Below are 25,150 nucleotides of genomic sequence, written 5' to 3'. Positions count from 1 at the left end.
GCCTCTCACATGAAGATGCTACAAATAACAAGCAGTTTGGCAGTACAACACCAAACTAAATCTAACACATACAGATCAGACCACACATAGATGTACATACTATGAGGTCCATAACTTACCTAAACCACAAAGGTCTCCCAAATGCTACTTAAGAAACAAATACCCTCAGCAACCTCACAAACATACAACACAGGCATCCACCTTATAACATATCTAAGAGTTAGTGTCTCATTTCAAAAGCCCATAAGACAAGCTTCTACAAAGGAGGGACAACATGTACATGTTCTCCCCATCTTTGGGTTATTTGTACTAAAACTATAAGGGCTACAAACTTCATAGGAATGCATGGCTAGGTTTCTAACTATCCTTATGGATCAACATCTTAGTAAATGGTTCTTAACATATGAACCTAATAGCAATACAGTTGACCACAAACCACTGGCTATGCCATCAACTGGACTCCCATACAAAAACATCACATGCCATCTCTAATCACTCCTACTGCACTGTAGCTTCAAAAAACAAAACTACCTGCATTTACAGCTTTTCCCCATCTGAACAAAGCATGAACAAAAACAAAAACATGTATTGACTTGGGAGGGGGTCTACCCACCACACCACTTTACTTATAAGTTATATACACTAACTCCATTTCCATGCAACTGTGATTAAATGGCAGACTCTGGGGGTTGGACTACAACAAAAATCAACTACATTTACATTCAAAAGCATGTCATAGCTAAAACAAAATTTGTCAGCAATTTAATCATAGGAAAAATATATAAATCTAGTAAGATTAGATCAGGAGTCTTTTGCCCTCGCTCAAAAACTCTGCTCATATACTCTGATTCCCATAATGCACATTTATTGTCTAGATTTGCACGACAAATAATAACAATATTACAGCAATTCAAAATATTTGCTGTATAAGAAAAGAATTATCGCGCATGTTACAATATAAAAATCAAAGCTGCTGGGGTGAAAAGTAATGTTAACAGTATACTTACTTTAATTCTTGAACCTTCACTCTGTTCTTTTCTTCTTTTTTCTTCTTCTTTCTTCTGTTCTTCTGTTCTTCTTTCTTCTGTTCTTTCTTTATTCTCTCTCTAGCACACCCAAAATCCCATCTGGTTCAATCCAATGGCAAAGCAAAAAAAAATTTTTAATAAAGGTAAAATACCGCCAATCCAGAAACTAGCCGACAACTGACTGACTGATTCTCGCTCTTTTCCCAGCACATAAAGCCCGGGAAGAGAGCGACAACCAATCAGCAGCATTTAGGCTTTAGCCCAGCTTTAGCCCAGCTTTAGACGTCGCAGTCTGAGTCCCTTCCAAGTCTATGCGGTTTGGAACCGCTGCCACATAGACTTCTGGGCATCACAATGATGCCTTAATTGCTCCTCCGGGCTGCAATGTAAATTAAAAAAAAAAAAAAAAAAAAGCGGTTTACAACTGCGGTTAAGGTGCGCAATGTGCATGCGCGTACTTTCGAGTCACAGACTCGAAATTTAAAGTAAAAAAGATTTTTTATTTTTTACATTAAATTAAAAACATGTAAACAATACCAAAAACAACTGAGGGGGCTGCAGTCCGGCAGTCCGATGCCACGAGCCACCCCTGCTCAGAACTTTTGTGGTTGATTATGGTGGGTCTGTTGGAATTGTAGGTAGTAGTTTCTTTTGTCAGGCAGTACTGCTTTTTTAGTTTCGTTTCTTAGTTGCCTGAAGTTTTGTTGATCTACTGGGTTTTTAGTTGATTGTGATTTGTTCCAGTATTTATTTCCGAGTCTGATTTTTTGCCTGGTTTCTTTTGAAAGCCATGGGGCAGATTTAGTTGTCATTCTTATAGAGCGTGTTGGGGCATGGTGGTCTAGAATGGCTAAGAAGTTAGAATTAAGTAATTGACAGCTTCCTCCAGTGGGAGGTATTTTAAGGGAGACCAGTTGCATGCTCTTAGTTCCCTTTGGAAGAGATTGGGGTTGAAGTTTTTCTTGGTTCTAATTGTTCTAGATATGGTTGGGTTAGGTAGATTGGTTTTATGCCTGATGATGTAGGTTAGTGAGTGGTCACTTACATCATCAGGAAGGGTACCAGATTCATATGTCTGGAGATGACTATTTATGAGAATCCAATCTAAGGTACTTTCTTTCTTATTAGGCTTGTTTATCCTGGTAGGAGAGGTAATGGTTTGTGAAAAAACAAAAAGGTTTATATGGCTTGTAGGGTGGCAACTGCTCCAACACTTCCAATCAATGTTAAAATCACCTAGGATTATGGTTTTTTGAGCCAAATTTTGAGATAGCCAACAAAGGATATTCTCTATTGTGGCAATGTTATTACCAGGAGGAAGATAGGTACAGATAATATAAATGGATTTGAATTTGTTAAGTTGAAGCTTGATAATACGAATTTCAGCTTTGGAGACTTGAGGTGGTATATAGTTGAAGGTAGTAATCTGTAGGCCAGATTTAAAAAGGATAGCTACACCGCCACCCTTTTTGGTTGTACGGTCAAGTCGCAAAATATAACCAGGTGGGATGACTTTATCGTCTTTAGTTGAAGATTTTAACCAAGTTTCTGTTAAACAAAGAATGTCAAAGGAGTAGACGTCTAGGAGAGCATGGAGTTGTGCAACTTTGTTATTAAGGCTACGTATGTTGAGGTGAGCTAATAACAGTGAGTTAAGTGGTTTAGTAAAGGAATGGATAGGATGGGTGTTGGGGTTGTGGAGTTGAGTGGTAGTAGCAGTTATAGGGCCTGGGTCTGGATGAATGTCACCATCTTTCATAAAGAGGCGTAGTGTTTGAAGTCTAAGATTTGGGAACTTATATAGAGTTAGAAACGTTCTGGGCTTAGGAGAGTCATATCTAATGTGGGTAATCCTATGGAATTTTGCTGGTAGATAGCTAGGTGTGGATGTTATGTTAACATGGTTAGTGAGAATAGGCAGAGAAGGAGAGGTAGATAGTGTGTTGGGGTGGAGAATGTGTGGATATATTGGGTGTTCATAGGAGGTTAGCAGGTAAGCTAAAGTTAGGGGTGGTAAAAGTGTAAGTATGAGTAACCTCTGTAAGAGGGTTGAGGAGGGTAGCATGAGCATCTGGCAGGGTAAGTTGTTAGGTTCTCGTTATAGATTTGGAGGTATGCTAAGCATGGAAGGAAATAGGTGTAGGGTTTGGTAGGAGAAATTGGAAGTGGTAATTGAAAGTAGGGAAATTGGTGTTAATTAACAATGGGAGGGGCTATGATTAGTGTAAGAGGGAAAGGATGCAGTTAGATGGTATAAGAGTAGGACCCCTGGGGTGTGTGGGAATTGGGGGTAGGGTAGGGGAGTGGAGTGAGCCCACATGGCGAACGGAGCAGATAGAGACAAGTGAAGGAGAATCTAGAGAATATACTATCAGCAATGCTGATAGCTGAAGGTAAGTAGATGAGTCAGAAGTGAGAAAGATCAGATGTATGTCAGGAGTCTATGAGATAAAAAAAAAAAGAACAGGTGAGAGTATACAGTTGAAGTAAAGGGTGAGTGAGAAAATAGGAGCAGGTCTAAGATCTAAGGGGTATTAGTGTAATTACAGAGGAAAATACAGGCGGATAAAGCAGGAGATAAGAGTTGGGATGAGGGTGCCACCTAGTGGGCAGATCTAGTATTGCAGGTAAGTATGTAGGGAGCTAGCTGGTTTAGAACCAGGGATGGAGTGATAGCAAGTAAAAGGGGAATTCATATGAAGTAGAGGAAGTTAGTTGGATACAGGGTAGATAGGAGGGGGGAGTAAAGGTTGCTGGCTGTTCAAGCTCGTAGCTTACTTTATAACCCCTGAAGCAAGTAGTAGACAGTAGTCAGTTTTACAATCAGGACTTAGTCAACCACATACTTTCTTGCTTCCTTGAGAGAGGGTGCAGGGCAAAAAAAGGCTGTTTAGATGAGACCGCAGAATTGGATAGGGTCCTTTGTCACCAGGTAGGTAGGCTCTTGTATTACTCTTGTATTACTTATTATGTCCCACAATTTTTGTACTTATATTTAAATAAGCTTGCTATTAACGTCACATTTTTTTTCATTTAACCATTCAAAACGTTATACAAATTTAATGATGTAGCATATACTATTGGATTTAACATGCCTAATCCTCATTCTTTTTTATGCATGCATAACACAATCCTTTTAAAAGGGTTTAATTTAGATCCCCATATAAAGGAAAATATTTCTAACAAATGTTTCTCATATATTCTAGAAATCATAACAACACTTGATAAATATGCTATCTTACCTAGTAATAGACAAACTATACATTTTCCATAGAACACAAATAGCTTTCAATTCGTTCACTATTACATCCCATTCTTTTCTATTCTCTTCTTTATCAAAATTTATTCCTAACAGATATTTCTTTCATAGAGAATTGTATACCTACTATTTTTATTATATCAGCCATTCTTTGTTTTTCTGTTTACTTAAAGTCATACCTTTTTCATTTAAACAATCAACTAAATAAAATATAACTTCTCGTATCCATTCTCTATTTTAGTAGTTATAATACCATCTGTGTATGACATCATAACTGGAATTTTAACATCTATATTAATTACATACTTTATACTCTTCATTTCATGATTAATTCAACTATTGTATTTATAAGTAATGCAAATAGATGCTTCTCATAGGACATCCTTGTCTTATACTGCAACTCATGTCAATTAACCAGCCATTAACTAAAATCTAACTTTGTTATTATATGCTGTTATATATGCTTGCTTAATTTTATTGCTAATATTATGCATTTCCCACAACATATGTTGCATTGAGGCAACCACTTTACTAATATTGCCTACCATAAGATTTATATCTTCTTTCATTTTTATATCATCTACTATTTCTCTCACTATTATTAATAACTCTTGGAATTCTTTTCCTTTCAGGCCATATACACTTTCCTCCATTATATATTGCATCTTATTCTCAAATCTTTTCTGTATTATTTTCATAACTATCTTATAGACTGTGTTATTTAGCAGTAATGGCCTCCATATCTTTATATCTTCTTTTACACACACACACACACACACACACACACACACACACACACACACACACACACACACACACACACACACATATCATCAAAAATTCAGTGCAGCTAACGGTATTTTCGGTGTACTTACATCGAACATGCTGTTCATCGAACTGCGCATAGTGTGATCATGGTACAGTGAAGATAGGAAAATTTGCCCTTTCCTCACTGTAGTGGGATCTCAGAGTTGGTATATATAATTAGCAGGAAGTGTGGGAGGCACAGGCCCCCACAAGAGCAGAATTTGATGAATGGCATTTTTGATGAAATGCCGTTCGTTCAAGACAGTTTTTGCTGTTGTAATATAGACACAAACACACACACACTTGGGAAAGGCTGACACAAATTTACCAGCTGAGTCCCCTCTCTCCGGATTACAGGGTAGCTCCCATCAATCAAATACTCTAAGGCTCTTACAAGGGGTAACCAATTATGCTGTGTTGGATTAATACTGATATGAATGACAGAGTGTGATTGAAGCAGTAAGGCTTTTCAGAGTGGCCCCAGTGACACTGAAATAAGCACAGGTACTCTCAAGATATTAAAAATATTCACTAAAAGACCAGCCACAATGAAAAGGTATAAAAACTTTTAATAATGGATAATAAACATAGAAAACAGGAACATACTTAATATTTAGTTACAATAAATATCAGAGTTTTCAGTCACATGAAAATAAAATAACACTGGATAGAATCTCACAAGCAGAAAAAGAAATAATACTAAACTAATCTCACGGTCCTTTTCCTATCTAAACTAAAGAGAAACTGTCTCTAGTTAATTCACTTAATATCAGATGTAAGATGTACTTCTGAGATGCTCACTTCCACAAGGCAAGATGAGATCCACACACTGAACTCTACAACTACCAACTACTGAACAAGTGAACTGTGATAACTGACATAGATCTTTTATATATCAGATTCCAAACAAAAACAAACAACCTCTTGCTGCCAGTGTTCCATCCTTTAGCTGGTTATAGAATTACATCACATCTAGTCACCTGGCTCTAGCACAGTTCACATTCAGAACTCTAAGATTCTGTTACAGCATTTTTTTAACATAAACAACTTTTACAAATACATTTTCATACAAGCATCTGTACAAATTAATGTGCTGGCATATGTCACACATGCACTGTCTCACATCTCTTGATAAGGCTGGCAAAACCTTACATCACAGTTACCCAAAATACTTCATGTCCAGTTGTGTAAAATGCCGTATTAAGGTCTCCTATCATGATTTTCCCTTCTTCTTTTCTGTTCCTAATATCATCCACAATTTCTCTATCATTAATAATTCTTGACAACCATTCCCATTTATATTGTATATGCTATCTTCCATAATATTTTCCATTTTAGTTTCAAATCTCTTTCGTATTATTTCCATAAAGATCTTATAATCATTATTATGCAATACTATAGGTCTCTGTTTTTTTAATTGTCTTCTCTCTTCCTTCTTCCATATGAATGTATGGGGTCTATGTTGGCCACATTGGTGACTAGCAACTCAGCAACAATGCAGGCCATCAAACCATTCTGACTGAGATCACATAACAGTAAGGATAAGGAAATTTCCCCTTTTCCCCACTGCAGTGCAATCTCAGAGTTGGTCTATATAATTAGTTGGGGGGGGGTGTTCTACAGCCTGCATTGTCAATGAGTTGCCATTCAACAATGTGGCCATTCCATGATATGACATATACCCAAATTTAAGTATTACTCTACATAATTCTTTATATATAAAACCTTCATTTAACCATTCATTCAAAATCTTTGAAAAATATTTTTTTTGCAAATTCCTTAAATTTTCATTCATACCTTTTGCCATCTGGTCCTGCAGCTGACTCTATATTTACTTGTCCTAATACTTTTTCTAGCTTATTTATAGAAATCTCTTTTTCCAACTATTTATTTTCTTTTTCTGTTAAGCTTTTTACTTTTCATGTTTTTCACTACCTTCTTTTTTCTTTAAAAATTTCTTATACATATTGTACTTCACTATTCATAATATTTTCCTAAGTTCATTCTATTTCTCATTTTACATTTTTTATTTCTCTCATTACACTACCATCTACCTTTACTCATCTGCTTAAGTGACACATTACTTCTCTTTTTCCTTGTAAAAATATTTTTGTTTATTTAACAACTCTTGCATTTTTTCTTGATTTCTTAAATATAAATATTTTCTTTATCAAAGTACTTTCTATCATTGTGTTCTAAATCTTCCAATGTATTGCTATATGTTCTTTTAAAATTTTCTCTCTGTAATTTTTTCACATCATATTGCCACTGTAAAAAAACATTGTTAATATTTTTTCTTAAATATCATTCACCATTAAGACCAATTTTTATAAAATGCTCTCATAGAATATGATCTTCCAATAACTATATTACTAATGTCTTTCCTTCTTCATTCAATGCTTTCTTGTTTATCCATTTTATTCCTTTGCTTATTTTTATATATTCCTTGTTTTCCTTTATCTCTAACCATATTGCAAGACCATCAGAAAATCCTGTTTCAATTATCTCCTCTTCTCCTATAACTAAGTATTCCGATACTATAAAATAATCTACTTCAGTTTTATACATACCCCTTTTGTAAGTCCATGAATTTTTGTCCCAAAGTTTTAACTTACCACATTTCTTTTCATTTCTTCTTGCACTTGTCTCTTAAATCACTATTGAAGTCTCCTGTTATTATAATATTATTATTCATATTTATTGCTACATAGTCTAAAATCTGATGAAATAAGCTTTCCCTTTCTTTACAATTACTATAAGCACATAATGTTATAATTCTATGTACTTGTTCTTTACATTTTAAATCTACAATGGTTAATTTTCCAATTTTTGCTAAAGTTACATCTAATATCTTTACTATATTTCTACAGAATACGGCTGTTCTAGAACATTCCTCATATTCCAAATTACATTATCTTTCCTCACCATAGTTTCTCTGTCTGCAATCTTTCTTCATTTGTTAAAAAAAGGGTGTCTTCTAATACAATTAAATCTACAGCACATGTATTACAACACTCCAACATTTATATTCTTCTTACTATGTTCTTAATACTATTCACATTTGCAGAAAGCACTATAAATTTTTGATTTCCCCTTTTCCTTAGATTCATGGTTTCATAAGTGCACTGCTAATTAATAGGCTAGCTTTCTTAATAGGCCATTGTAAGTCTAACCAACTTCCTTCACAAAGGTGAGAATCAAACACTGTACCTTGTGATTGTGAGTCAAATACATTAACTATTATACCAAACCTCAGTCTTTAGCTGTATGTATTTCTTTCCTTTCTTTTTGTACATATCCCTTTAAATTTTCTTTTTCTTTATTTTACTTGTTATAGCAGCTCGTACTATAAAATAAAACTCTTGTGCATCACCAAGTTCCCTAGTCATTCTGGTCCTATCACACAACTATCTCATCTCTAAAACTCCTAGCCTCCCTTTCTGCCATTCTTCTCTATTTTTTGCCAGTCGACACTCACTCCTGTTGCTTCAAACGTCTGGTAATAGCCATTAATTTCAGCTACAGTAGAGTACCTTTATTCTTTTCTGTGCTCCACTCCCTCCCATCCTTCATACTTTTACCTCTCTTGATTAAACCTCCATTCCAGTCCTCCCTTCCCATCTCACTCATATCCACAACTGTACTCTTTAGTACTCCTCTGCATCTTTCATGGTCTCACTTTCCTGGTAATTGACTTTACATGATGTATCTGTTTCTGATTGCTTTTCTTTTCTCCTAGTTTCTTCCATACCTGGCTCAACCCGCTCCATTCAGGCTCACTCTGCCCACCTCCCCTAGCCCCATTCCCACCCAACCCTGCATCAATTACACTTATAGTTGCAGACCACACCCTTCAATCACAGCTCATCACCTCCCTCACCCCCAATTACCCTATCACACTGCACCTTATTCTCCCCTACAGTATTATGCTATGCCACACCCACTCAGTGCTAAACTCATCTCACATAACTAAGTAAACTCTTTATACACACCCCACTCTTTCTCAAACTACAACATTCTAGGCACTACACACCCACTTACCAAAAGCACTAATCTATCCCTTCACAATTTCTACTCTACTCCTTTTCTCAGTCCTCACCTACTATCATACTCAACTTCATGGCAGCACCCCACCCCCATGGTAAACTGAAGCAATAGGCAATCATGTAAAACTAATAAACTTCCCTACATTACCATGCAACCTTAGTTCCTTCCATACCATCTCTTTCTTACACAATCAGCAGTTAGTTAAATATAACCCCGCCTCCTCTCAAAGACATGCTAAAATAATATATAACCTTACTAAACTATTTTTACATCTACTTAAAACACTCACATGTTGTGGTCATATACACCCTAATCCAGGACCCAGCACATCAACCAACCCAAACCTTCATCAGCTAAGTCCTCTTTACCACAGACCAACCTCTTCTCTTCTCTCCTCTTCCTAAACCTAAATGTAAGATGTATATTAAATAAAAGCCATGACCTTCATGCCCTACTAGCTCTATATAAACCAGAGATTGTTTTCTTAACTGAGAAATGGCTAAAACCAGAGAACCACAATAATAAAATTACAGCTCCTGGCTACAATATTATACACAAAGATAGAGTGGGGAAAAAGGTTTAGGGGGTAGCAATATTATTCCAAAATCACCTCATACTATTTGATGGTAATATCCCTGAAGTCAAAAGTAGAACTAATTCTTACTAAAGTAAAACTAAACCCTAACAAACATATAAATATTGTAGGCAGCTATTTCTCACCAGGTAATAACATTACTACAATGGAAAACCTGCTAGACTGGATCTCAAATGCCCTTCCACAATAAACTATTCTATTAGGTGACTTTAATATTGACTGGCTTAACTGCTCAGGCTACAATCCCTCTACTCACATTAATCTTCATGGGTTTATCCAGCATATCTCATCCCCCACTAGAATCAGTAAAACATCTAACCGCCAGTCCAGTATATCTAACCCTTCTCTTCCATACCAGTTTGGCTGTCTACCTGATAGTCTGAGTTACCATCAGCCTACCTCCCTAATTAGGAACAGAACTCACCACATCAGCCAGACTACCCTCAGAGTCATAAGAAACAAAAATAATTTATAGCTAATAACTTCCTCTCTGCACTAAAAGGTTGTAATTGCACTCCCCTGAAACAACTGTCTCTTGATGAAGCTGTGCAGTACTTTAACTCAGCTTTCTTACACATTTTAAACTATCATGCACTCTCCAGAACCATAAGAATAAAAGCAAATTATGCCCCATGGCTAACGAAAAAACTAAAACTACACTGAAAAACAGGGTTAAGGCTTGGATACAATTCCAGAAAAACAAAACCATTACTATGAAACAAATCTGCTTAGAACTAATCTAAAACAATGCCAAAAAAAAATTAAACTTGATAAATCTAACTACTGCCAAAACATACAAGAAAAATATGTTCACAAACCTCAAAAACTCTGGGCTACAATAAATACTATACTTCAGCCAGGGAAATCCACAACTCCAACCCCTGTAATAGTAAACAACCATGATAACATTCCCACACATACTTTACTGAAACAGTGCAAACCCTTGCCAATGCCATACTGACAACTACCCTAAACCAACCCAACTCACAAAACAATGCCTCCAACTTTTCCCTGCACCCTGTGTCCACCAAAGTTATTTCTAAACTCCTTCATAAACTTAAATCAACCACTCTGGCTGCTGATAACTTACCTGCATATTTCTTTCAGATAGCTGCAGAAGCTACAGCCTATTCTGTTGCTATTCTCATTAACAGATCTCTGTCAGAGTGCAACATAACTATCATATGGAAAACATCACATATCATACCACTACACAAAGGAGGAAACTTCTTAGAACTCACTAATTACTGCCCAATCGCTATTCTACCACCTTTATCAAAAATACTAGAAAGAGTTGTTCACACTCAACTAATGCACTACCTCCAAAAAAACAACCTATCTAAATCACAGCAAGGCTTTAGACCCTCCCACATCACCACAGCACTACTGTCTTTTACCAACACTACAGAAACAAGGGCCTATTCGTATCCTCCATATTTGTAGACATAATAAAAGCTTTTAACATGATTAACCACAGTATGCTTCTTAACACTCTAGCTATCCTAAACATTAGCACTCCTCTATCTCATGGTTTCACAGCTACTTATCAGGCCATCAACAAGCAGTCCTATGGCAAAACCAATTGTCCCCTCTGCTACTAGTATCCCTAGGAGTCCCTCAAGGCTCCATCCTTTGTCCTTTACTGTTCTCTATATTTACCAACCAGCTCTCTTCCTCCACACTCACTGCCTCAGTAGTACAATATGCTGATGATACCACTCTTATATGTGCTGCCCCCACAATAAAAGAACTGCATACCCTAATCCAAAATAACTTTACTTTAGCAGAAACATGCTTCACTAGCACCAAACTTATTCTTAATCCCCAAAAAACAAAATTCTTTTCAGCCCATGTAGGTCCCCCTCTAAATAATGATTATACCATCAGTTCCAAAGTCAGTACCCAGATCACTCCAACATCACACACTAAACTGCTAGGTGTAGAAACAGACAACATGAGGTTTGACATCCACATAGCACAAACCATCAAGAAAGTTCACAAAAAGTTATGACTCCTCTACCGGGACAAACAATTTCTCACTAGATACAAGAAAACCACAATAGCGAGGACACATCTCTTATCCATTAACCTCTATGCATCCTCAGTTCTGACTAATGTCCACAAGGCTGACTTAAACAATCTGGAATCTTGTTATAACAAGATTGCCAAGTTCGCTACAGAAGCCTCATATAGGTCCCATCACTGTCTGTCACTTAAGCAGCTTAACTGGCTTGAGCTGCCTCAACTACTGCTACATAGTCAATTGCTTATAGTAGACAAGTTATAGTACTTTTCTGATAAAACCCCAGCACTCCAGCATCTAATTCAACCCTATACTACTACTAGAACCTTAGGATCTAGTAACCAGAACCTCCTAAAAATCATCAAATATAATGATGCTGGTAAATCTCTCTTTGGTTGCACTATTGCAAAAGTCTGGAATACACTACCTAGCCATCTAACATCTAATAGTTCTACTACACAATTTAAAAAACTTCTGAAAACCCACTACACAAACAACTGGCTATGCTCTTGTTACTCCCCAGGTTAACTACATGCTCATGTATTGTTATGTGGATACTGGTAAGTGATACCTTTCCCCTAGTAAGGCTGTTACTCTGATTATACCTCAGAGAGTGTTACTACTTTTGCTGCATAGTACTAAGAACTGTTTACTATATTCTTAACTACCACAACCTTCCGCCATAAATAAATACCATATGGTGATAGATCTATTGCTACACTGCATGTTTTTATCCTAACAAACTATGTATTGTTTTATGAATTTTTATTTGATTGTGTCCTGAACTTTTTGCCCGGGCCTCCGCTGAAATTGGACTTGTGCCCAGTCAGACTTTCCCTGTAATCAAATGTAAAATAAAATAAAATAAATGTTCTGTCTTTTACCCTTTTACAAATAGAATGTTTTTTTTTTCTTTTACTACTTCCCAGTTTATGTTTTTTTTCATTCCTTATTTCAGAACTTTCTTCTAAGTCTTCTTTAATATTTTTCTCATCTAATTTTTCTTCTCTTTCTACTACTTCTAAAATTTATTTTCCTTGTTCATTTCTTTTTTCCTTACTCTTATTTTCATTTTTTCGATCCATCCATAAATATCCAATTTTGGTACATTTATAACTTTTCAATTCACATTTTCTTGTACCATGTCCCATTTTCCCACAAATATAACATTTCCTTTTGTCACAGTTACTTATCAAATGTCTTTTTTTCCACAAAAAAAAAAAACTAAAGAAAAAAAACACGTTTTGGGACGTCCTCGGTATTTTACAACACCCCTATTGCCCTCCACATTTAGCATGCATGGTATATGTACAATTTTTTCTCTTGTGTTTTTAACATATCATTACAATCCCATCCATCAATCAATAGACCCCTTTTGTCATGAATGTTGCAATGTCCAGTACTTCTTTACATAAAGCTCTCAAATGTCCTTTCAAAATCTCTCTATGTCCATTAAAAATTGTACACAAATATTTTATTACATAAAGATCCCATGGGTTACAGTCTTTCTTATTTTCATATTCTCCAAGAAAATTTTCCATTAAAAAACAGTTTCAGATATAATGTCACAAAATGTCCCTTTGTTAATAAAAACAAATGCTCTTATCTCATGTACTTTTACACCCAAAGGAGCTATTAAAATGTCCCACACTTCATATCTATCCATTTTTTTGTCTTCTTTACTTTGAATCCTTATGACATACTTCTGTTTTTTTATTTTCTTCTGGCTTCTTTTTTGCTACTCCACTTTTGCCCTCTTTTACTTTCTCTGCATGTTTTCTTTTCCTTCTTACTACTATTCTTCAGGATTGTCTCTTCATCCACCTTTTGTATTTTCTCCACAATGTCCCCGAGGGAAACACCTTCTTCATTTTTCTGGCTCACTCTACACCGCCATTTCTTTAAGTAAATCATCCCGCAACCCTCCCAACTGGAGGGTTATAATCATATATCCATCATTTGCTGACTCATCTCCATCAAACAGGTTTCTTTGAAACATTTCCTCAGAATCCTGCACACATTTTCTGGTGTCAATATTTGGTATCTCTTTCATTTCTTTCACCACTCCATTATCTCCTTCTCTCTTCATCTGCCTCCCTGTTTCTCTGGGCTACCTCTGTATCTGGAATGGAAACAGGAAGTGCTCCTCCAAAATGGATCACACTCACAACAATGATAGTAGGGGTTCTTTATTAATTATAACAATATTTACATTATATACATTATTTACAGTTGATTGCATCTTATATTACAACATAATATACTTCTTATATTTCAATTATTCCCCCACCCTTTTTCCACAACCAAAAATGAATTTTCTTCAAAATTTCAGATAATATTCATTTCCCATTATATTTTATTTCATTTAGTCTTTCATTCCAAATCACCTATAAAATGTAACATTTTTTTATCAGTTTCCTTCACCTCCTTTTTTTTGCTACCATAGTACTCATATTCTATCACATTCATATTTATATCATTTACAGTTTTGAAATCATCCAATATGTTAATTTCATATAATTGCTCCCATAATTTTCTCACTCTTATACAATTCAAAAAACATGTTCCATTGTCTCAACTTCCCCACAATAATTGCATATCTTCTCTTGAATGCTTTTATAAGGCATATTTGCTTTAACAGGCAATTTACCTATTGTTAGTCTCCACATGAAATTTTTATATTCATAAATCTTTTTACTCCATATAAACCTTATTTTAATTGCATTTCTTCTTTCATTTTCTAAATATCTCCAAGGATAAAAATAATAGTGTTTATTCATTATATTTAAGTACCATTCTTTTCTGCTTTTTTCTACATTTTCTATTTTCAATTTCCATAATAATATCTTGTTCTGATATTCTTTAATATCATCATTTACATTATTCTTCATTCTTTTCCTATACTTTAATATTTCTCAAATATCTTTATAGTTGAATTTCATTATATCATTTACTATATTCCTATCTTCTCCATTCAATCCTATCACCATTTTATACAAATTCAAAGAAAACGTACTGTGTATTTGGAGGCGTTTATGTGAACTGTTTGTGGCTTGTGGATTAAACTTCTGTTTCCTGTGGCAGCTTCGGTTCTATGCTTTATTGTTTTACCTTCTGGGTCATCATACTGTCTAATTTCAAGGTTGTTTATCATGTTGGTGACCGGTTTACCTTATTTATTTACAAATTCAAAGAAGCTGCATGTGCTATAAGACTGATTAACCACAGTCCTCCTTCTTGTTCCTTGACATACAAAATTCCTCTCCTTACAGGATTTAGCCTTGATTCCCATATAAATGAAAATATAATCAACATTTTTTTTCTTATTTAGATAGGATCAAATATATGCTTGCCAATCAGGCTATCTTATCCAAAAGAATAAAATGTATTAAATATAATTTTTCCTTATATAGCAATCTATATGAACTCCAAAATATACATATTTCTTTTAACCTTTGTATAAGTCTCTACCATTGTATTTGTCTTTTCGTTTCTATTCCAAATGTTATTCCTAAAATATCTCTCTCTTCATCATTAAACTGAATACCTTTCAATTCACCCAATAATCCATTTTCTTTATGTTTGTCTTTATTAATACTTAAGCCAAGCATATTTAAATACTTATTTAATTTTCTAATTCCTTGTTCCGTCCATTTATTATGCTTAGTAATTAAAACTATATCATATGCATAAGCAAGAATAATTAGGATATATACTCCCTCTATCATCCTATACCTTGCCTTTTTCAATAGTCTATTAATTTCATTTACAATCATATTCATAACAATTGCAAATAAGACACTGATTGCTGGACAGCCCTGTCTTATCCCACACATTCTTCTTACTTCTTCACTTAATTATCCATTTAATATTATTTTTACATTATTATTCTCATATGTGGCGACATGCGTGAATGGGCATTCCTTCGGTGAAGATTGTGCGTTAGGCCTGGCAAGCCAGCACGTAAAAATCTACTGCCAATCATTAGCAGACCAGAGTTCCGCTGTGGCGACCCCTAACTGGGAAAAGCTGAAAGACACAAACAAACAAATTCTCATATACTGATGTTATAACTTTTATTATGTTATGACTTATAATCTCTTAATATACTCCATAATTCCTCATATTGTAATCTGTCAAATGCTTTGCTCACATCTCCCACCATTTTAGTTTCCAGCTTTTTATTTATACTATCATCTATCACCTCTCTTAATATCCATAATAAATCTTGACTTGCTTTCTCTTTTTATCGAAGATTATAGACTCCATTAACCTCTCCACACCTTTTCCCAAACATCTCCTTATTATTCTCATAAATATTTTGTAGTCTATCTTGCTTAATACTATTGGTCTTCAATTTCTGATATCCTCATTTTTCCATATAAATTTCATGGCCCCTGTACATATTTCTTTGTTAGCTATGCCTTTTTCTAACCATTCATGCACAACATATACTTTCTGCCATTCTTTCATATTATGGTGCATGTAATACTCAATTCATTCTATTCCAATAGCTCTATCCACATCCACATCTTTTAAAATGTCACCAGATTCTTCTATATTTATATTTTCATCATAATTTCATTCTCTTCTTTACTTTTTACTTCCATATTTGCTCTCTTTTTTTTCTCTCTTCCCAAACGTACTTTATATATTGCTTTATTACTCAAAACATTTTTCTTGTGTATTCACTCTTTCTTCTTTATTATTTTCCAACTCACTTATTATCCTCTCATTTTATTTCACTATCTTACTAAAATACAGAGCCACTTCTTATTTTTCCTTGTAGAAATACCTTGGCTTATATAACATATGCTTAATTTTCTCTTGGTTCATTTCATATATTTCTTTCTCTTTTTCATAAAAGTTTGTATTATTTCTTAATGCCTCTCTAAATAATGTCTGGCTTAATAACTTATATTTTTACTTTTCTTTCTTTCTTCTCATTGCTTGACATTTTAAGTAACTTTTTTATATTTTTCTTAAAAACTTATCCAGCAATCAGTCAAGTTTTCATAGAATATTATCATTTCTACATGATATTTCCATAATTTATCAATTTCCTTTCTCTGTCCTTCATCTACATCTTTATCATTCAATCTTTTAATACCTTTGCCTAACCTTACATGTTCTTCCTTTTCTTTTACTTCTACCCATATATCCAAATGATCTGAAAAAAACAGTTTATTTTGTTCTTTCTTTTATAATTTTTAAATTATCAGGTATTACAGAATAATCAGTCTCATTTTTTTTATAAGTCCAATGTTTATTACCCCACCACACACACACACACACACACACACACATATGTATATGTGTATATATATATATATATATATATATATATATATATATATAGATATATATATATATATATGGATCTACTTCAGTAGATCAAACTTTTACTAGTTCAAACCGCATATGGCCGAGACCATATGTTCGAACTTGTAAAAGTTCGAACACTGATGTAAAACCACATAAAGCCAAAAAACACAAAACAAAACGTCTATAGCAGGGGGGCTATGCCCCCCACACCCCCCTTATTTAAATATACCAACTCCGAGATCACACTAGATTGTGGAAATGAGAAATCATCCCTTTCCACTCTGTACGGAGATCTCCATTCAGTCAGATCAGACTTTTGCAAGTTCGAATATATAGTCTCTGTCATATGTGATTTGAACTTATAAACATTTGATCTACTGAAGGGGACCCATAAATAAATTAAAAAAAAATAATAATAATATATATATATATATATATATATATATATATATATATATATATATATATATAAAACTTTCCACTTTTCATTATTTCATACACTATCAACATCATTCCCTTCTTTCTTTTTTTTCCTTAAATCACAGTTAAAATCTTCCCACTAATATTATTTCCATATTCACTCATACATAGTTTAAGATTTTTTAAACATTTTCTCTCTTTCTTTTTTTAGTAACATATGCATATATTGCAATAATTATATACACATCTTTCTTATATCTAACACCGTTATTCTACCTAATTCAACTATAGTATAATCAAAATCTTAACTATTTTATTACATAACACAGCAATCCCTCACCATGCATCTTTTCCTATATTCCACACAATGCTTTTACCCATAACGTTTCCATTTGTATCCTTTCTTCTTTCTGTTAGTATTCTTGTATCTTCTAAAATAATTACATACATGTCAAGTAGCACGCATCATTCCAAAACACCTACTCTTCTTTTAATGTTCTTTATACTATTAAAATTAACTGATATAATTTTTAGGTTCTTTCAAATTTATTGTATTTCCATATTAACCTTTATCTTTTTTTAAATTTTGTTCACAATCACAGTTTTAAAATTTTGTTTTCTGTCTTTCACCCTTCTTCCTACTGAACTCTTTTTTCCTCTCACTATTTTCCAACTTATATCTTCTTCTTCACTTGCTTCTGGTACTAATTCTTCACCTTAATTATTTTCATTTTCCTTATACATTTTTTTATTCTCTTCTTCTACGAAATTTTTTTTCATGTTCATGTTCTACACTTTTTTCTATATCATATACCCATTACTGTATTTGTTCTTGTTTTTCAATGTTTATTTGTTTGTCACAATTTACCCAATCATGTCCCATTTTTCCACATTTTTTACACATCAAATCATATGTCTTTACTTCATGCCCCAGTCTTTGCACAAACAAAACAATTTCTCTTATCACAATTACTTATTAAATGATTGTTCTTTCCACAGGAAAAAAAAAGTTTTTGGCTGTCTCCTATATCTTACAAAACATCTATTGCCTTCAACATTTATTACACTTGGAATATGTACAATCTTGTTTTTTACCATTTTCAAAATTCCCCTATAATCCCACCCTCCAGTCCATAAACCTCTATCATCATATTAGAGTAATGTCCAAAACTTCCTTACATACAGTTTTTAAAACAGTCCTTCAGTGATTCTTTATCCACCTCAGTTTGAAATTGCACAGCAAGCCTTTTATTGTCTCTCTATTAGAAGTCTGCACTGCATGACAGTTCTGCGGAGTACAGTCTTTTTTTTTAATTTCTCTAAGAAACTTTCCATAAATTGTCCCATCTTGAATAGCACAGTAAGTCTCTTTATTAAGATGAAGTGCCTCTTCAGGTGATTTTCCCACAGCTGCAATAAGTCTGTTCCGTACCTTATATCTTTCAAGTTCTTTGTCTTCTTTACTGCTAAGCCATACAACACATTTCTTTTTAATGATCTCTTTATTCCTTTTCCCTCTCTTAATTGCTTCTTTACTTCTTTCACCATTCTTGCATATGATTTTTTTTCTGTAATTTCTCTCACCTTCTCTTCCTGAATTCTGTCCATAATATCACCCCAAGACACTGCTGCTACATTTTCTGGTTTACTCTGATTACTTCCCTTAGATATACATCCTGCAACCCTCCCAGTTGGAGGGTTGTAACCATACACTCCAACTTTTGCACAAAAACCCTCTCCTGTTTCCACAGCAACTCAACAGATCCTTCCTTTACACTTTCATTAAATGACCAACAACTTTACAATTTTGCTTTCTGCAAATTCTCCTCTTCCTTCTGTTGCTCGTCATCGCACTTACTTGCTGCCTCCATTTTCCTTCCAGTTTCCCCAAGCTGCCTAGGTGCTTGGAACAGAAACCAGAAGTGTAGCAATGAATACCATCTCTGTATGCTCTGAAAGAGTAGCAGAAGTTCCCTGATGTCCTGGCCAAATTTTCCCAGGTAGTATAATACCACCATGAGTCTCCCCTAAGAAGAAACCACTAACCTAGAGGGACTAACCCAGTCAACAAAGGATGGAGAGATATATAGACTGATACATACATACTTACAGACATACACATATGCATGCATACATAGATACAATGGGTCAGCAACAGCATTTAAATAATGTGAAGAGAGGCAATAAAAGTACATAAAACTTTTCTATACTGAAGTAAATGAATGTGAGTATTAAAAATGTTACAAAAGGCTGAGAAACAAATTGCATAACTAGTTTCAAAATAAATTTCACCTAATTTTTCTGAAAGAAACCATAACAAAAATTAATTTGAATATATGGAAGGAGCACTGCGGGGTTCACTAATATTTCATAGTCTGATTATGTCTACTACCAGATCAAAAACTTCAGGTGTAATTATTTACTAAAGTATAGTGCAGTTGGTAAAGTAAGCAAGCTTGTCAATTTGCTACATCACTGTGGGAATGCATGCACTATGAAATATGAAACTGGGTTAATATAATTTTCTGAAGTAAGTATAACATGGAGAACAAATTCTAAGTAAAATGGATTACTTTGTGTGCATAGACAATATTCCTCCTAAAATCCACTTCAGGATAAACAAGTGTATTCAATCATTAAATAAAATTACCCAAGACCTGAAAGGGAAATACATGTAAAACAAAAGGGTACACATAGGGCCATGCTTACAGCACAAAACTCAGCTTTCAATCTTAAGCTTACAAGAAAAATATGGTTAGAAATTTCCTACAATACTTTTGCACTGTCAAGAACTATATAGGTTGATAAAATATGCACAAAAGGGTCTGCATTTCTTTGCCGTTTTAATTATTTCTAAATGGCTGCAAATACGTTTTGTGCTTACTCAAGAAATAAAGTGTAGCATCTAGGGTTACACTGAAGAATTACAGTACAATGTTTTATACAAGGCCTCAAAAGCTTTTAGGTGTCTCTTATAACCATGTGAGCTTGGTATGCTATAGGTATAAATAGATGGATTAGGCTGCTAACTGTTTGGCTGCACCTTCTGGGTACTTATGAGACCATCAAACAATACACAAGTATAGTATCTCAGAATCTTGCCAGAAACAGAGGTTTGGCTAACGCAAGATTCAAAGAGAAGTCAAATTAATTCTTAATATGAAATGGAAAATGGCTATAGTACAGAAACAAAGACTTAAAGGCACAGAGCTTGAGTTATATCAAACAAATAGCAACAATATATTAGTGTTTAGGCAGTATCCAATCAGTGTAACTATTAAACTATGATATACTTTCATTCATTCATTCATTCATTCATTCATTCATTCATTCACCAGCTATGATATTGAAGCTTGACCATTAAGTCTAACAAAGAAAATGAGCTACTGTTGAAACAGATTACAACTTATCCAGGTGGTATGGCAAACTCAGAGATAGTTATATCAGTTAGAAGATACAGGCAACATGGCCTACTTCACAGAGATATTTCTGGCTTTGTCCATTATATTAAAGTCTTTCCTCAGAAGCCCATTCAGTCTGTCATATTCAAGCAGTTGAGTTTCCATAAGCCAGTCAGCTATTGGCTGTACCACAGCTTTAACGTTTAACTAGCAACTAATTCTTGGCTGAAAGAAACCCCTACATTTTTGCCTTTGATGTGGGTACAAAATCAGCATGACTTTCCAGAGACTGAGATCTATGTTACCATTGTGGGAAACCCAGTGGTCTTCCTGTACACATAAAATGTGAGAGTGGTCATCATCAGATGCTCATTTCCTTCAAAAATGTGGCAAGCTGTATCACTGGATGTTATGATTTAGGTGAAATAATGCAATCTGTTTGCATATTTATTTAGTTTATTACAAAAAGTAAACTTGACTGCATCTTGTTTTCATAAATTATGATATTGCTTCTTTTCCAATGTACACCCAATTTAGAGCAGTGATGACATGGAGAGCCTGGTTCCTATTTGCTTTGTATTCAACTCGGCAGATAATCAGGATTGTTCAATTATGCAGTGTCAAGACAAAGTAATTTCTTCACAAATTTTTCATTAAAGTTTAAATATTTTGTACTTTTTCCTTAGAGCTGCTTTCTTCTTTCAAGAAATGTGGGATTTTTTTTTACTTTATTCTATTCTATATTTTAAGGGTTTTTTTAGCATTTACATTTGCAATTACATAACACTGAAAGTGTAACATGTTCTGCATTTATCTATTTTTTTTCTAGATATGGAGAATGTGCCATGGTTCCCAAAAAAGATATCAGATCTAGATAAATGTGCGAACAGGGTTTTGTTGTATGGCTCAGATCTAGATGCAGACCATCCGGTAAGAACTTTTAAATGTTTTATGCATGCCTAGTTAACAACTGCAGCTGCAGATGGCTCTTTCTGCCATTAAGTAAATATAAAGTAATACAGCCATTGATTCTCTAATTATCCTCTTAATCCAGCTGACATTTATGAGGGGGGCAGTGCCGATACCACCATTCAAGAGTCACAAGGTAGAATGACAAATATGATTAGGTTAAGACCAAATCTAGGATTCAGTTCTTTCTGACAAGTCCATCATGTTTCAAGATAGATATAGATACGAGTGCACACTATGTCTTTTCACTGATGACTGAAAAAGCTGGTACACTATGAAACTGGGAATCGGGGATTTAGCCCTTTCCCCACTGTAGTGTGATCTCAAGAGTTTCTCAGAGTTGCGATATATATCTATATCTATATAGATAGATAGATATCATTAGCAGGGAGTGTGGGGACAAAAAGGCTTGTCACCCTGCAAAAAGCTATTTCTTTAGCTTTTTTTTTTTTTTTAGATCAGTGTTTGCTTTGGTCAACCATTACGTGTCAATAGGTGTAATATTTTTTTCTTTTTTTTTTTTTTTGGATCAGTGTTTGCCTTGGTTGACCATTAGGTGTCAATAGGTGTAATACTTTTTTTCAAAATTTTATATATCTATTTATATAAGTACAGTATTATCTTTGCATAGACCTGGAAATGCAACCGTATTAAAGCACACACATATATTTTCATTTTACATGCAGTTTCAATAGAAAGAAATGTTTCAGTGCAAGTGAATAGCCTTCAGTTAAGACAACTGATAAGAATGTTTGCTTGTCTTTTGGCTTTTTCCCGGTTAGGGGTCACAGTGGAACTCTGGTCCACTGACGATTGGCAGTAGATTTTCACGAATTCTGAGGTGCCAGCTCGATGTTCAACCTACAACGAAGGCACGTCCATTTATGCATGTCTTTCGAATGCCTACCCAACCAATGGGAGGACATGCAGACTCCACACAGAAGGCACTCCCGCATTCCAGCTGAGAATCGAACGGGAGAACCTCTTGCTGTGAGGCAACAATGCTACCGCTGCACCACCGTGGAAGTGATAAGAATAAAATGCATTAATAGAATGTGCAGCATATTAAATATAAACAGATCTTGTTTAGATGGTATGAGGTTTTGGAACCAAGATAAAAGATGCTTGTAAAACTTGTAGGAAATCTACAGGGTTTTGGTATTATTAGCAGATATACTTCAAGCACAGAAGTAAGTTAGTTAGTTCGGAATGATACACAGAAAGGTATTGCAGTGCAATCCACACAAGACTGAGTGCAGAAGTCAGGTCAAATATCCACCATTCCAGAATATTAATTACATTATTCGGAGAAAAGGAACAATTCTGATTATAATGAGTGCAAAAGCTACAGACATTATAATTCAGTCTATTTCAGTTTATCAGCACTGTTATTTGAGATGGTAAGATTAGATTCAGATATTGTTGACAGAATTTATGGGCAGTATGAGTGCATAAGCTACGAACATTATAATTAGGTCTATTTCACTTTATCAGCCTGTTATTGTAGACAATAATATTTGATTTGGATATTGTTGACATCTACCTCCACTGTACATAATAAAGCATTCTTAACCGAACTACATTGTATACAGACTTTTATTCTGAAAGGTACAAGAAGATCTGATGCATAAATGAGAGACTGGGAATTGTTCAGTACAGTTCTGCAAAAAATCATTAAAGAGCCATAAACTTATCATAGAACATACATTAATATTTCTCTATTAATGGGTTGAATTTTATCTAGAAATTACATTTTCTGATTTTGTTTGTTTTTATCTTAGTAGTAGATATATTTATGACACTCAGCTATGATAGTATTTATAACTTCTGTAAATGAAGGCATATCCTCATTGTTCTCCAATTCTTTGTAGTCATCTTCCTGGCTAATGTTAATAAGCTTCAGAGAAGTGGAAAACAAAACTTGGCTACACATCTGGGAATTTGGAGCACTAAACAACAACAAATCTGTAGTTAATATAAATGTATCATACCACAATGCTTGCAAGAAACATTGATTATTTTACAAAAAAGTTTGTAGAACTTTGCAAACATAAACCATATGATACCAGTCTGCTTTGATTAAGGATTTATACATCCAACAACTAATAATTTCCTTTTTGTATATAATTTGAATTGTCTGTGGAGTGGTAAATGACATCTGTAAAATTTTCCAAGAGAATAAACCCAAAAAAAAGATGACAGGGTTTCTTTTGAGGATATTAAAACAATTTTTTTCGTATGTAGTTAATGTTAAACCACTCATTTAGAGATCATAATCAAATAGTTGTCTTTGACATGAAATGCATAGCGCTCAATAATTTTATATAGTCTGGATAAATATAATCACCTAGATCACCATTTGTTTTGAGATTATTTAAAAATTCATAATAGGTAGATATTCTTTCTTTAATTATATCTGACATTAAAACAACTTTAGAGATGAAAAACTGTCTGTTGATTTGTACTATAAGCCAATTTTCCATAACATATTTACCCATGAAACAGTTTACATTAAGCTCTTCAGTCTCTCTTAACATTTGATTTCAAAAGATCAAATTCCATTTTTAAGCTTAGCATTTTTGAAAGTTCAAGCTGACTGTACATTCTGATATAAATGCTATGGTAAATAATTTCCAGGTATTCATATATAAAATTTTTAAATGCTTTAATATGTTGTTTTTGTAAGTAGAATCTGGTGGATGATGTGTTTTAAATTAATATTTCTTTAACAGCCACTTCATATTATTATTCAAGACTTGTATATTTTATATATAGTGATATTTTTCTTATTTCACTAAGTGGTTTCATGCATTTTTCCCGAGCAGCAGAATAATCATAATTTAAGCATAAGCTACTGTTTTAATAACTGAAGATAGAGCAAAAGTTTCTAGGCCAGAAAATCCTATTCCAACATTTTTCCATTCTCTTACATAATGTCACAAAACTATTCTGTTTGTTGACTGCCATAATAAATTGTTGGATTTAACATTACTATATGTTATTGCATTGTGAATGGATAAAAATCTCATTATCACCTTTAACTTTTCTGTTTTAGAAACCAAATATATATCCTATCAGTTCTTGACTGCATACCATATCTATGAGTAATCAGTACAAAACAAAGAATTTGATTCAGAAAAGTTATTAACACATACATTTAGTAAGACAGTAAAGTTTACTAAAGCCTTAGCTGATGCTGAAATTCTAGGTTTGTTGTATGTATGTGGTGCACCCACTGAAGAAGGTTGGGCCTTGGGTAGCAACCTGAGCCTGTAA

At 34.1% G+C, this 25,150-nt stretch overlaps 1 protein-coding gene across 1 annotated transcript in view; it reads left to right on the top strand.

The window, feature by feature from the left end:
* The window catches only part of TPH1 (tryptophan hydroxylase 1), a 166,202-nt gene that overhangs the window by 58,538 nt on the left and 82,514 nt on the right, over positions 1 to 25,150 (top strand). The window contains exon 4 of the mRNA XM_044059775.1: positions 21,735 to 21,835. Coding sequence (XP_043915710.1) covers positions 21,735 to 21,835 — 101 coding nt within the window. The remainder of the gene's footprint in view (positions 1 to 21,734; positions 21,836 to 25,150) is intronic.

This window comes from Protopterus annectens, chromosome 17.part0 (genome assembly GCF_019279795.1).
Source record: "Protopterus annectens isolate FY-2018-M chromosome 17.part0, PAN1.0, whole genome shotgun sequence".
Taxonomy (NCBI): Eukaryota; Metazoa; Chordata; order Ceratodontiformes; family Protopteridae; genus Protopterus; species Protopterus annectens.
This window is presented reverse-complemented; position numbering and strand designations above follow the sequence as displayed.